Source organism: Suillus plorans (genome assembly GCF_016647745.1).
Source record: "Suillus plorans strain S12 chromosome Unknown HD556scaffold_18, whole genome shotgun sequence".
NCBI classification, from domain to species: Eukaryota; Fungi; Basidiomycota; class Agaricomycetes; order Boletales; family Suillaceae; genus Suillus; species Suillus plorans.
The window spans coordinates 29622-44212 of NW_024537402.1; the positions used below are offsets into that span (position 1 = coordinate 29622).

Below are 14591 nucleotides of genomic sequence, written 5' to 3' on the forward strand. Positions count from 1 at the left end.
AGCGTAGTACAGAGAACCACGGAACGAGGACGGTCCAACGGAGTCAGATAACAAGTAATTAGCTATTCCTCGTACTTAAATGACTAGAATCTTGACTCACTCTGCCGACACGTACCTCATGTACTTTGAGATCCAGAGATGAACTGTTTTAGAATAGGAAGATCTGTATCATCAAGGTTAGGAATGGAGCAGGGTCGCAGGATAATGATAAGGCTGCGAGCTTCGGTGTCGGTTGCGGACAACCAAAACGAATGAAAGAACCAAACTGAAGTTAACTCTGAATTCGGTTCGCGATGTACTTACATACTTGAACATGAGGCTGAACTCGGTGACTCTACCGAACCAGTATCTAGTAGTTTGACTGGGACGTAAATGTCAGTTCGGGATAAATGACTAAAGTAATGACCGTATCGATTGACTTTGAATGCAAAAACTCCTACTAGTAGTAATTTGAGAGACCAATTCATCAGTGCAGCTACTACTAAAATTGAATACAGTCCCAACCTTTGCGATGGAGGAGAGCAATGGAAAGAAGTGCAAACTGAGAGTGGCTAAGCGCTACATGATCAGTCATGATACATGAATGGAACCGTACGTCATTCGATCAGTGGTCTGACTCGGACATCAGTGAGAAATAGAAGAAGTTGTCGACGCGTACCTCGCACTGGAAGGAGATTGACAGGATATGCACAAATTGCCAATGTTAGTATGGCTCGGTGGGATCGGGACATTTCGGAATGAGGACTGAGGCCAGGTACTACTACTTCCTTGATGGAACACTGTAGAAGCTAGAAATATGATATGGGATGATCATGGTTCACCGCAAAGAAAGTAAAAGGTGAAACAGACCAAAAACCAATAGGTCTTAAACTCGGGTGCAGAACACTTGGAACTTGCTAAGTTGTTGCCAGCGTGTCCAATGGGATCCGATGAGACTAAGTCATGGAAATCCTGATATTCGTCTGTCACTCGTATGATACACCATTGTACGTATCAAGTGCTGCATGTGGCATGGAAGGAGGATTACTGGTATGTTCCGACCAAGTTCCGACCAAACAAAATTGGTTGAAAACAATGGCCATATCAGGCTAAGCGAATTAGAATGTCCGCACAGCCACATCGAACTCATCACAACTTCGACGGAACGGTTCATAATCTCTCGTGACCTGCTCGTGTTGACCGTGGGTGTCGGGCTCGGGGATGGTTCTAGTACTAGTGCTGATAGTAGTAAGTGCTTCTTGCGATCTTGATGGAAGATTCACCGGCGATTGTGGTTACCGGTAGTGCTACTATAGTAGTAACGGGACATGCCAGACAGCACTCAGAGATGATAAACTGTACGGTTGCTCTTCTGCCTTTGATCCCAATTTACATCTCATCCTCGAGCTCTATAGCACCTGGATTCCATGACTACGGCGTCATACAACGGAAGTATCGCTTCTCTGATGACTGGTCTTGGTATATCATCAATGTAGGATTGTTTCATCGACAACCATATCGGCAACCATCTAGTATCCACTAACGACGGAAGATAGTGCTTTCTTGATTTTGACTGCGCAAGTCTGGATCTATTTCAGGAGACATACCATTCGATCTCGAGAAAACTGGCAGAGCAAACTCCTCGTACGAATTAGATCACATGCCACAGACTGATAGCTGATAATGCGTAACAGGTTGCCATCATTTGGTACATCTCTCCAATTGTGCACCTGATGTGAGGACTGACGTTGTTTTATAGGATAATGCAAGCTGCTCAAATGTGAGTTTATATTAAAATCTTGTTTGCATGACACTGTAATTCTCGTTAGGACGCTTACTGGTCGGATCGCGGGCATTCATATAGTGGATTTCGAGGATTTTCCACAATTCATTCGCCGTGTGTCGACGTTAGTATCTCCAGTGACTCATTGATAGTCTTTCTGACAGAATGACAGAGAATGGGCAATTTATACTGGAATATGTGTTAGTAGAGCTTTCTTCCCCTGATCCTGACTTCAAGCTCACTGCCGTTTCACAGACCTTGACAACATCCCTTGTGCATGGTGTTTTCATCTGTAGGGTTTGCTGTCGTACGTGTCACCAAGATACTACTGTCGTACTTCTCTCTAACGTGCGCATGAAGTTGAGAAGAGTCTCTGTGGTAAACGGAGAATGTCATTTGTTCTGGTAGGGACTGTATTGAGCTGCCTCGGAAAAGGTGACTGATTACGCTAATCAGATTGCATTTTGTGCCATGGAGCAAGGTGCCGTGATTTATCATGCAATGCAGAGTTACTACTTAATCAAGAGAAATAGTTTTTGGTTTTCTCAAGACCATCTCCATAATGTAGGTCCGATTCCCAATGTCGCGTTGCCAGGCACTTCTCAACACGGGAGACAGCTTCAAACCAAGTAATCATACGTACTACACAATGGCTCTTGTAAGTTCGTTCTCTAATTGATCAGGGTGCAACTCACAAGGGTTAAGTGGGCTCCCCCGATCTCAATTGGTTGTTCAGCAATCGGTGACACTCTTATCGCTGGTACTTTGGCCTACATTCTTCACAGTAATAGATCTGATTTGCCAAGGTGATTGACAAGTTCAAACACCAAATGAATACCGAATTCACCTTCTCGATGACTAGAACTAACCGAATGATTACGAAACTCATAATCTTTTGCTCGCAAACGGGCTTGGTTACAACGTCAGTCCATGATCATTGACGACGAGCGTGTACTCACTCCTTGCATAGCGTGGCGGCATTCACTGCTCTTGGAATTGTGAATGCTTTTATCCGTCTCACTCCTAAATCATTACTCTAACAAAGATTCAGTGGGCAGTCTGCAGTTTCGTTATCAAACATCTGTATACGTGTTTTCCCATGGGATGCTGTGAGAATCTTGTTACTATCGCTCAAGTATACTGAATGTTTTAATATTCTGGCATGACAGTATACGCCACATGTCTTCTCGCCAAGTGAGTCACCCTCAGCGGTAATCAGGACACTGACTAATAGCTCACTCAGTTCGATTGCCCGGGAGTCCTACCTGCAACCACAGGCAGTCCACGAAATCGAGATTTCCAATATCAGTTCTGCACATTTCGCCAAGGACGTCCGTGTGGACTTGAATTTAAATTCGTTATCAGACACAAAATCGGGGCACCAGGAGACATTGGCAATTGAAGATTCGTTATCAGACACAAAATCGGGGCATCAGGAGACATTGGCAATGGAAGAAGGCAGAAGTTCCGACTCCTGCACACTAAAAACGTTTTCAAGTTTGGATTAGTTTCTTTACATCTATGCATAACGCAGAAATAAAAGGGCCTTTCCTTTGTTTCATCGAATATAAGGGGAGAGGCGTTCTTCATGTAGGAACTGAGCTCAGTGAATTGCAAAACTGGGTTAAGAGGAATAAGGTGGACTGTGAACATGTCAAAACCGAGGTGACCGCATTCATTCCAACGTCAGGCTCCTCCGGCGAAAGCAGGGACAAAGATCTATTTCCTGCAAGCTAGATCCATTTCTTTACTTTCGATGCACAAGATTGAAATTACAACAGTAGTTATACCAAGAGTCGCACATCCCGTCAATGAACGCGATTTAGGTCCTTCTGCATTGCTATCCCGTACAGCTGGCTAGGACGAGGTAAGGGTTGCTGTTCCCTTCGTAAGTAGGTTCCAAGATATATTGTGCATCCAATAGTGACATCGTGGCGAGATGCATGGTGAATATGCTACGACAAGTGCGTAAGTATCGAAACGATTTGTACAGCCACGGAATGTTTCGACATCTAGCGCTCTCCTTTCCGTCTCGTGTTTTTTTCCTTCGCGTTCCTAATCGAGTTGTCGTTGTCTCTGTCGAGAGGCCGTTCGACGTTCACTGTGTCCAAGTCCATAAGATATTCAACATCTCCATGCCGCCTGCCTAGTCAAAGCCGATCAGCCCTCCATCCTAGTCTCCTGTAGTCAGAGACTTGAAGCGCATCCTTTGAGCACTTGCAAAAGAACTTGATGCATATAGGTTCTTCGCGCGTAATTTATCTTCGAAGTTGCATTCCATGTACATATTTGAAGAGACGAAGGTTAGAAGTTAGAATTAACCAGAGATGTGTATTATTATTGTTAGCTATAAGGTATCATATCACTCACCTTCTACAGATGGAGGGATACAATTCATGCTCGACGATATTGAATATAGAAAGTTAAAGTGAACTTTTTTGTCTGCAATATTATCCACATTCTCGTCGGCACGTGACCGCGTTGGAAAAAAAACGTGACTTGAAACGCAACGTGTCACGCGTTTGTCACGGAGTGTTGGTTTGGGTGGACTCTCGAGGACTGCTACTGTAACCTGTTCTTCACTCTTAACTCTGCACCACGATGAGCCATCCGAGATACAGCGTTCTCAACCTCTTCGATCCTCTCAATGCGACTCCAAGGAGCGAAGTCACAACGCCAGACTCGCTCTCTGGATCTGACAAGGAAAACGCTGAGCCAAGCTACGAATCCTACTATGAATCCGACAGGCTCACGATGACGGCATTTTTCAACCGCACTTACCAGACGCAAAGCAAGCACTACTCCCCAGTAGTTCTCAGAACTCGTCTAGTTGATGTCGGTGATACGACTATCATGGATGAAACTGCCGATCTTTTTAATGGGCTCACTATTGAAGAAGAGCCCGAAGATGACGTCGATAATGCGTCGCTTGTTCATGAAAGTATGGACATGGATGAAGAGGACTCGCTGGCCACGCCGATGAACAGTCCTTCGAGAAAGACCCACAATCGCTACAATTCCACGCAAACACCACTGTCAGAACAGACTCTTACTGCTCATGTTCAGCGCACCCCTCTTGCCGATATCTCTATGGATGCCACACCCGTTCCGCACAAAGCAGTAAAGCTCGCCCGAGCTTCTCCTGAAGCTCCAAATTCTGGCGTGGAGCGTCATTCCTCACCAATGACAGCAGTCCGCGCGAGTCACACTACCTTGGCACCGGTTAGCTCACCACTAGCTTCTGTGATCAATGCCATCAATTTCACAGATAAAAAAGTGCCATCGGGAGGGCGCATTAATGAACACGCTACCCCTACCATCGTTGTGTCGAGAGAAGGGAACTTAGGTTCACCTACAGTACATCTATCACCGTCACCGTCGGCCACCCTCCTTTCAGAAGAGATACTAACTGGATCTGATGCGCCATTATCACCTCCTTCCAAATATCAGACCCAATCATCTTCGCACGACACATTAACCGCATCAACCGCACGCCCTCGTTTACGCGCTCGAGCACACACAACATCTTCCCCATCTTCTAATCCGCGCCGAAATTCTGTGGATCTCCAGTCTTCATTCAACCTCCAACTAAATTGCCCTGACGCGTCTTTCGATCTTCTAAATGACAGGATTTCATTCTTTGGTGGTGATGCTTTTGTGATCGACAGCGATGATTTCGACATGCACGCTGAGGAAGAGATGATGGAGGCCCTTGCAAAACGAATCCAGGAGAAGGACGCGGCGAGCACACTTGCAAACGTTGCTGGCTCTCCAGGTGAGTGGTGCTCTCTTGTTAGATATATTTGATCTTCAAACCTCGCTACATGTAGCACCACAATCTGGGTCTAGTCCAACGCCACAACCATCACCTCCAGCGGTTACTGCAAATGGTGCGTTCATATCTTTGATTTTTCCCCCTTTTTTCATGCCATTGTACCAGCTCCCCCTGTAGCCATGAGATTGACAACAAGACGGAGCAGCCTCTCTCCGGGAATGAAATTGTCGTCGCCCTCCCCGCGGCCAGCCATGGTTGTTGCACCCGAGGTTGAGGTCTCTGAGTCACTGAAGGTGTCTGCACCTTTATCCCCGATCCCTTCTCCAGCATTGCAATCAGTGACACCGCCGAGGGTTTCGCTGGCATTCACTGCACCAGTTCCCGCAGCTCCAGTGCATGCGCTCCGCATTGTGAAGCGGCCCAAGGCACATGACAGGACAACTTCCCTGTCTAGTGCGGGCTCGTCTGCTGGAAGTAGCGCAGAGGAGCAGGTGTCACCGACTGTACCTTCCACCTCGATCCACAAACCAATACTAACTGGTGTGCGTCGCCCTCCTCCTGGGCTGGTACCTGCCGACCTTAAGGCGAATGTATTTTGCAAGCCTGAGCAGGGTATACGGCCTACGCTGGGTATGAAGAGCAAACTCACAAGCGTCCTCGGTCTGCGCACAAAAGCTACTGAGCCTCCCCATTCACCCCTTGAGATGTGTATGCCCTCCCAACCTGTACAGACAAAACCATCTAGTGGGACGCTCAAATCAAGGTTGCTGAAGCCTACTGCGTCATCACTTAGCAAGGCTCCGCCAGTGAAGATACCAACCGCATCTAATACCACTGCTACATCAAAGAGCCTGCGCCCGCCATCGCGCTTTGCGACTGTAGGCATGGCTTCGGGGCTGCCCCGTCCTACAGGCGGAACGCTACCTGCATCCAGACTTCCAGCGCCCACCATTAGCGCGCCAAAGTCAAAACTGCCCAGCATGACCGGAAGTTCAAGTACGATCGGGAGGAGTGCCACGATTCGGAGGGTTTGAGGGGTAATGAAAAGGAAAACGACGAAGGGGAGACGATGCACATGGGATGGGATTTCACGTATGTCAAGCATGTTATCATTGCATTTGTTCTTTGCGGCATTTTTTCTTTGATGTTTTGGTCTCGCTTTGTTCCGTATGCCTCGTTATTTTATGTCACTCACAATGCATGCACATCAAGAGGAGTGGTAGATACGCATCTTAGCATGGTAGTTATGTAGGCGTTCCCTACAGTATAGAAAACATAGTTCATAGACTTCCTCAGCTTTGAATCTCATTGTAGGCTGGCTGTAGTCGTGTCATGCCCGAACCAGACAGGTTCATGACCAGGCTGGCCTAATAGGTTAACGACGAACACGTCCGACTCGCTTTGAACTTGTTCTGATCACTTGCTAACTCTCGTGGGGACGGGCGAGGGTACGTTCAAGTTGTAATGGAGGCTGTTTAGACATTTTATAGGATTTACTGTCGAAATAACGTGCCGTTGATGAGACAAAATACATATTTTCTTTTTAAAAAATAAGGAAAGGCAAGGATCAAAAAATATGTGACGACAGGTAGAAGTTATTTCAAGACTTTAGTTAAAATGGCGGCGGCACAATATCAATGTAGAATATAGTTTCGCGCCATGATAACCAGATAACAGCCAAAGTTCTAGAGGTGCTTTACAGATGAGTGGGGATTGTGAATACTCAGCCATAGGTAAAGTGCCCATGATAGTCTAAATGAAAATACTTCTATGAAGGTCGTACTTTCAGTTCTAGACCCTCAACTCTGACGAACGTGGTCAGTTCCTCGTTCATTAGGGCCCAGTAGGGGTGGTGCACATCCAGATCCACTACCGCGCCACTGGTGAGTCATTTGGTTAAATGAAAACTACTCGTACTCACACAAAGCGGCTCATCAGGGCAGTATTGGTCTGAATGACTGCAGAAAAAGGACACTGCTCACTGTCAGTGGCAGCGTCGGTTGCAGATATTAAAGCAGCAGTAACAGCGAGGACAAAGGCAAAACGCATTGTTTGTGAGGCTGTGATACGAGTAAGAGCTCAGATAAGTCTTCAGGGAACCCAACTCCAACTACGATAGACAGCTGATGACGAGACAATGTCCAACATAGGGTCTATGACCCCAAAGGACCACACTCTGAAGCAAAAATTCTTCAGGGAAAGTAGGGAGATGTCTTGCCTTTACGTGCTGAATATTGTTGTTCTTTATGTAGGAAAATTCAGTTCACCTCAAAATGAATTGAGATACCCGCAATTCTAGCCGATCATGATGCATGATGGCCAGCTACCTTGTAAACAAGGTCATATTGGCAATTTGGCATATCACCTACCGGAGCAAGGTGAACGGGCCAAGCATGTTATTGCCACCTAATAAGATCTATCATGCAAAGCATTGTCTACAGGCAATTTGGCATGGAACAACGCATCGCCTTGTGAAGCCAGCTCGTGACAAGGACCGACAAGCTAGGCTGACGCGGTCGCGGCTTGGCACTGACGAACCTGTGGAACTTTCCTATGTCTCTGAAGCTATCACTAAGCGGTGGTAGAAGGCGGCGGCAGTAGAATATGACCAGATACCTGACCACAATACTAGTCAGTATGAGTGACATAACTATGAATGAACGGACATACACTTAGTCCAGTCCATGCGTTGCAGATAGTTTTCGTGAGGCAAAAGAAATCAGATGAATTTCCGGTCAACGCTAGTACTATCTGATTTATACAAATAGTAGGTAACATGAATGATCAAGTTATAAATACCCAAAGGGTTTTTCGACTCAGTGCGAAAGAGATCAGGGTGGTCCATGAGGGCGGGTGGGCCACAGCAGTTCACGGATCTGAATTCTGCCGTTGAAAGTGATGCGTCGGGGGTATTCTGGATGAAAGAAAAGATTGCAATGAAAATGGTGCTCTGGAACGAGACGCTTACTGCTAAGAGGGAGTGTTGTGCGGTAACGAAATGAGAGTGAAGTTGAGGAGTATAGAGCTTGCGAGTGGTACGAAAGGAAAAGCTGTGGCGCTACATAGACTAATATTCCCGCTACGGTATTAGTGGTGAGGACCTATTGGGTATTCCTGTTTTAAATGGCATTTTGTTCGCACGGTCATGAGGTGTTGTGTCTGCGTATGTCGATCTTCTTTACTGTTGTAATTTGTCGACTACTATGTCTTCTATTTATCACGAAGTCCTTGGATCTTTCGCAGACGTTCCTGCTCTTATTCCTGTCAACGGTGCGAGTTCTGATTCCGCCGTATCCTTGTCTTTTCTGCACAGTTTCAATGTGCCGCGCTCTGTCATCAATCACGATGGAGTCGCTGTGGAGTCGACTTCTGGTCCGGCGCGCGTTCCTACTGTCGACGGCTGCTATGATTCTCAACAGACATTTCGCCCCGTCTATCTGGATGGATATGACGTCGAGCTTGGCCGTGATTGGCTCGCGTTCGTGAATGCGAAGTTTGATGTAAGTCCTCGTACGTGCATGGAACTTACGTAGAATATAAATTCTAATTATATCAATGACTCCGGGACAATATTTCAATATCCAACAGAATTTAGTCTTGCCCCATGATAACCAGATATATAACAGGCTAGTTGAATTCTGGAGGAGCTTTACAGATGAGTGGGGATTGTAAATACTCAGCTGTGGGTATGTAGAGTGCCCATGATAAAATACCGAAATACTTTTATGAAAGTCGTACGTGCTTTTGGTTCTAGACCTTCAATTCTGACCTGATCCCCCTCGATCAAGGCGCCACACAACCTAGACCATACTATGCGCCAGAGCACACCCAGAGGAACTATCGCGCTAGTGAGTTGTTTTGTTAAATGCAAACAATTTATACTCACACAACGCGGCTTATCAGGACAGCAATCATCTGGATGTTTGCAGAAAAAATTACACTGCTCACTGCTAGTGGCAGCATAAGTGGTAGATATCAAAGCAGCAGCAACAGCGAGGACAAAGGCGAAACGCATTGTTTGTGAGGATGTAGTGTGGGCCCAGATAAGTGTTAGGAAGACAGCTTGCCTTTACGTGCTGAACACTGTTCTTTATGTAGAATAATCCAGTTCACCTTAAACTGAACTGGTATGGTGCTCTCCATTCCAGCAGATCATGACTTGGATGCATGATATCCAGCTACCTTGTCCGAGTCATTGGTAATTTAGTGTGGAGCAAGGTAAACGGTGTGAACCCCAAGCATATTGCCACCTAATAAGATTGATCTTGAAAAGGAATCTCTACCGGCAATTTGGCGTGGAACGTACCATCTTGTAAAGCCAACCCGCAACAAGGACTGATAAGCTAGGTTGACGCGGTCGTGACGTGGCACTGACGAGTGCTCAAACTACGGGTATCCGTAGAACTGATGGCATCCAACTCTATTTCTCTCCGGAGTCCGAAGTCCTGGAACTATGAATAGGCAAGCGCTGGCAGGTCACTACGAACTAGTTGGACGCCGTCCATTCGTTCACCAAAAGGTTCAACGTGGCCGCTCAAGTGCCAACGCAGGTCTTTTTTTCAACCTACCTGCAAGCATTGGATATCGAATCATTATCCTCGCACGACGCACATTGATTCATGCACCATGCTACCCGTATGCGTATGACTTCTCACCACTGTTTTTTTTCCTCAAGAGTCCTGCAGGCTGACGATACATGCCACGATCGTCGTCGTCGTCGTTATGTCAGATTCCAGATGGGCCAAACACATGCGCTTCTTCCTGTTCCCTGCGCTGCGCCATTTGTCAATATTAACCCCGTCTTCGGATATAAAGGCTACTGTAGCCCATTGTGCTGCCTTGGAGGACTTATTTATTCATAAGTGTTGTGACAACACAGCAGCATGTGTATCGACATCGGTCTTGCAACAGTCGAGTCATTTCAGCATACCTACCTGCGAATATCATGTGTGGCCAGCGTAGCGGAAACCGAGGCTAAGGCTTTCGCTCACATCATTTTCTTCGTCCTTCCTCGTATCGACCAGGTCACCAGATGGGAGAGGCACAGGAACGAGTAGTTCAAAGTCAACCAGGATCTCGAAGCTCTTAGATCTTCTTCGGCTGCAGCAGCGCGGCGCCGATGACCAGAGTTTGGGATGATATTCTCATGCACAGGAAATGTCCCAGGGTTGCTATCAAATGTTTTCATGCTTTGAATAACCAACCAATGAGCAAGGTAGATCATATAGTGTTTTTTCATTATCCAAAAAACTGTCACGGAATTTCATTCGACAGGCTTCTTCATTGAAGATGGTGCAACAAATTTACCACTCCCAGGAGAGAAAATATCCTGCATGCCATCAGATGAGTTCTAAGATAAAATGCCACACTTACCATGATCACTCCTCTCGAAATGAGCCGAAGGGCGGCTCTGCTCTCCCACAGGGGGTATATCACAACTGCGACCGCCGACAGGAATGTCCAAATGATACCGACTATCACCCACACCGAAAAGCCGGTAACGCTATAGACCGTCTGGGCAAAAAAGAGGGGGAGAGGGATAAGTATTATCAGTACCAAGGTCTGTAGAGCAAGCGGCTTCAGTATCTGAGTGGTTACAAGGAAACAAGCACGAACAAGTACTATTGATGCTCTGGCAGCGAACTTGAATGCCTTATTAAGACCAACTGGGTCCAACTCGGGATCAATTTGAGTTTCATTTGTCGCGGATAATGCTGACACGTCTAAACCTTTCTTCTCGACCTCTGGCTCCTCTAGTTCGTCATCGACATTTCTACTGGCAACAGCGGCACCACGGTTATTGATTGCACGAGCCGAAGCAAAATCGTAGTCATCTGGCCACTGCAGGATTGATTAGCTCGTGATCTCCGAGTCAGTGGATGAAACATTTTGCGCACGATAAGCGAAGCAGTAGTTGAGATAATGGCACCAACACCGATTGATGCAAGATTTCCTGCGAGCATTTCGTAGTCGCCTATCAGTCATTGGGTCAATTCAGCTTCACGTCAGTGTTGAAATTGGCGGTCATCTAACCTCCGCTCGTCTGATCACGCAACAAGGTCAAAAGCGGAACTATGAGAGTATAATATACATACGGTGACATTGATCACTTTTTGGTTAAGCGCAGAGGTGGTGACCAGCCAGGCAATAATACCTGCGGAAAACCCAACGAGCGAACCCAAAATACAGCCCACTTTATTAGCTTTTTTCCAGGTAATGCAAAGGGCAATTGGGCAGACAGCAGAGCCCAGGATGACCCCCATGAATGTCTGCAAACTATGTCAGGCACAATAGGTAGCACGGATATAGGCACGAACATAAAGCCAACCCATGGACACTCCGATGTAGTAGAAAATAACACCGGCGATACCCATCACAAGGGCAAAGATGGCAACCTACACACAACAATTGATGAGGAGATTAGATTTTCCAAAAAAGATGTTTACCCCTGCATGGCTCATACGCAAAATTTGTTTCTCCGTAGCCTTCGGATTAACATATCTCTATAACTAACAGTAAGCGATTTTGGGGCCGAATGCTGGATAGCAACATACCACATAGACGTCGTAAGTCAAAATAGAAGAGACCGCGATGAGCTCCGCACTCGTGGCACTGGTCACAGCCAGGAAGAGGACGATAAGAAGTGCAGCTGCGCCCGATTTGCCGAGCAACGTCGCAGCAGCTAGCGAGGCTGGAAGACCCTCTGAGATAGCATTTTGCGAGAGCGGCGCAAGCATGGGAATAAAGTTGCTTGATAGTGGATCTTGTGACGGAGAGTTGGCAGCAGCCACCGCAGAAAAAGCCACCGCGGCAAGCCCGAGTGTCGTTGAGAATGCAAATGGAACAGCAAACCTATGTTTGAATCAGAAATGTCGGCACATGCTGGTAAAGAGACGCCAACTTACCACGCCAAACCACCAATAAGGTATGCCTTGACAGTCGTAGAAGGTCTGCTGGCAATGGCGCGCTGCCAATATGCCTGGTCCTCGAAGACAGTTGCGAAGTTGCCGACGAGGTTTATAACACCGAAGATGAGGCCGTTTTTGGAGCGGAGAGTCAGGTATGAACCGCCAGCATTACCGGCTACAGGTGAGATCTTGGATACCTCACTCAATAGATGGTGCATGCGACTGATGGAACCGATGTAGCCTGAGGTTGCATATACGGTGAACATAAATGTCAAGATGATGGCAAAGAGGACGGTTGTATGTGTACTGAAGATAAAGGTGTGAGTCAAGGAATATGACATGTACGACATCCACCTACTAATCACAAAGCAGTGTGGAACGCATTCCACCGACGACGACATAAATGGCAACACCCAGTGGGATCAAGAAACACGCAGCGATCGTGCTCATCCCAGTTAAACTTGTTACGGTAGCCGAACCACCCAAAACAAGCATTGAGGACACGATCAAGTTTGTGGCAAGACCAAAAGACATGAAGAAAAGATGCGCTGTAGTTCCCCAGCGCGCTGCAACAATCTCGAGCCAGGTGTGTGCATAGGGAGCATTGAGCTTTAACTTCGCGGCAAGCTGCGCGAACAAGAGGACCTGTACTGTCGCACCTGCGGCATACCACCATGGGCCTGAAATGCCATATCTATAAGCGACTGCACTAGATTGGAGCTAAGTGATATCGTCCGCTAAGCCACGTGTGGATATGGATGCTGAACATGGACATACTAGCGTTGCTGCCCATGTCCAAGCAGAGACAATGCCAGAAGCAATAAGCCCAGGCTTCACTGAGCGTGAAGCAGACGAAAACTCCTCGGACTCCGTGGGAGAGACACCTGTGTAGCGTGCCTGCATAGCAGTCAAACCCACCATGAAAGCACTGAAGAACAGTCCGATCCCTACATAGATGTCTTGAGCGAATGATAGAAGACAGATTACAATGTATCTTACCGATGACTAACAATGTTATTGGAGATGAGTACTAGTGTTTAAAACATGTGAATTAGAAACCAACTCACCGACGCCATAGCCTGCACCTTGGGGGAGAACTTCACTGGTCGACATGCGGGCAAATGCGTTCAGAAAGTGGCTCAAGACCTAATCTCATTTATACCAATAGCAGTTATTTGATCTATCGCAACCTCGGAGTATTATCACTGACGAACCAAAGTTTAGATACCACAAGGAGTCGTAAGTCAGCATAAGAACATCATGTTCCGATTCTATTTCAGCACCACGTGCTAGTGGAACCAAACACTGATCGGACATTCGAATCCGTGCTTCGCGGCAAGTGCAAGTGTTCCACCAATACTACAGTTAACCTTTTCTTCGCAACAACTTTTCAGCCGTATCAACATGAATCTGGAGTCTGGATGCAATTCATATGGCATTTATCTGGTTCTTTCACTCTACCACGTTGATGCGTCCTTCATGATGAGTTTATTAGATTCAAGCTATGATACAGGCCCTGTTTTGGACTGGTCCACACGATGCAACGATTCTCTATTTTCAAACTTAACGTGATTTAGTACCACTGGCACGTTACATTCTGCACAAGTGTAACGTTTTCCCGATTACTGACCTACGTTTACGATATCGAGGCTTAGCTTTTTGCAAGCATTATGGTTCAGTCCAATGGACCAAAGGAGACCGCGGAGGCTGAATTTGCGCCGAGCTAGAACACTTGGCCAACAATGTTCTTCGTGCCTTGTCAGGAGGCTAGCACATCGCAAGAACCGGCCGAGATCAATATATGATATAGCAGCAAGCTCGCTGTGCTATTACATAGGCTGCCAACATCCGTGTAAGTAAGTCTTTGGTGCTGTTGCAGACAGTGAGCAAACGTGAGACACAGTGACGGATACAGCAACTTTCATCCTTCGAGCCTGGGGGTGACGATGAGCCTGCCGTGTCCCAGACTTTGGCTCAGACTTTGTCCCAAACCGGCCATTTCAGAGATGTCCTCGTTTCGCCGGTCTAAGGTAAGTACGGTTATTCGCTCCTCGTTTCAATCCAAAGTTTCAACCATACATTTTTAGCTTATGCTTTGAATACGGGATTGATAGGACTCGTGTGCTATATCGAGCGATGTCTGTTG

General features: G+C 46.7%; 5 protein-coding genes across 5 annotated transcripts; 3 read left to right on the top strand and 2 right to left on the bottom strand.

Moving 5' to 3' along the window:
- Positions 1-1314: 1314 nt before the first annotated feature.
- Positions 1315-1957, top strand: HD556DRAFT_1358859 (uncharacterized protein). The gene is made up of 5 exons (XM_041302554.1): positions 1315-1471; positions 1536-1623; positions 1674-1759; positions 1809-1886; positions 1935-1957. The coding sequence occupies exons 1-3, from the start codon at positions 1328-1330 to the stop codon at positions 1736-1738; spliced, it is 297 nt and encodes a 98-aa protein (XP_041161977.1). The 5' UTR covers positions 1315-1327; the 3' UTR covers positions 1739-1759; positions 1809-1886; positions 1935-1957.
- A 270-nt stretch (positions 1958-2227) lies between these two features.
- Positions 2228-3357, top strand: HD556DRAFT_276438 (uncharacterized protein). The gene is made up of 7 exons (XM_041310109.1): positions 2228-2420; positions 2468-2568; positions 2625-2684; positions 2733-2760; positions 2814-2871; positions 2932-2956; positions 3006-3357. The coding sequence occupies exons 1-7, from the start codon at positions 2343-2345 to the stop codon at positions 3268-3270; spliced, it is 615 nt and encodes a 204-aa protein (XP_041161978.1). The 5' UTR covers positions 2228-2342; the 3' UTR covers positions 3271-3357.
- Positions 3358-4289: 932 nt separating this feature from the next.
- Positions 4290-5626, top strand: HD556DRAFT_276552 (uncharacterized protein). The gene is made up of 2 exons (XM_041310111.1): positions 4290-5541; positions 5593-5626. The coding sequence occupies exons 1-2, from the start codon at positions 4364-4366 to the stop codon at positions 5609-5611; spliced, it is 1197 nt and encodes a 398-aa protein (XP_041161979.1). The 5' UTR covers positions 4290-4363; the 3' UTR covers positions 5612-5626.
- On the bottom strand, positions 5613-6798 carry HD556DRAFT_276538 (uncharacterized protein). Its single transcript, XM_041310110.1, has one exon. It carries the CDS (start codon positions 6640-6642, stop codon positions 5686-5688), a length of 957 nt encoding a protein of 318 aa, XP_041161980.1. The 5' UTR covers positions 6643-6798; the 3' UTR covers positions 5613-5685.
- A 3801-nt stretch (positions 6799-10599) lies between these two features.
- HD556DRAFT_276593 (urea transporter) lies at positions 10600-13708 on the bottom strand. The gene is made up of 14 exons (XM_041310112.1): positions 13513-13708; positions 13445-13450; positions 13223-13392; positions 12804-13165; positions 12443-12751; positions 12092-12389; positions 11984-12040; positions 11855-11932; positions 11633-11806; positions 11571-11580; positions 11435-11511; positions 11154-11378; positions 10911-11099; positions 10600-10866 (listed from the first exon to the last, which is right to left on the bottom strand). Exons 1-14 carry the CDS (start codon positions 13556-13558, stop codon positions 10801-10803), a joined length of 2067 nt encoding a protein of 688 aa, XP_041161981.1. The 5' UTR covers positions 13559-13708; the 3' UTR covers positions 10600-10800.
- Positions 13709-14591: the final 883 nt, after the last annotated feature.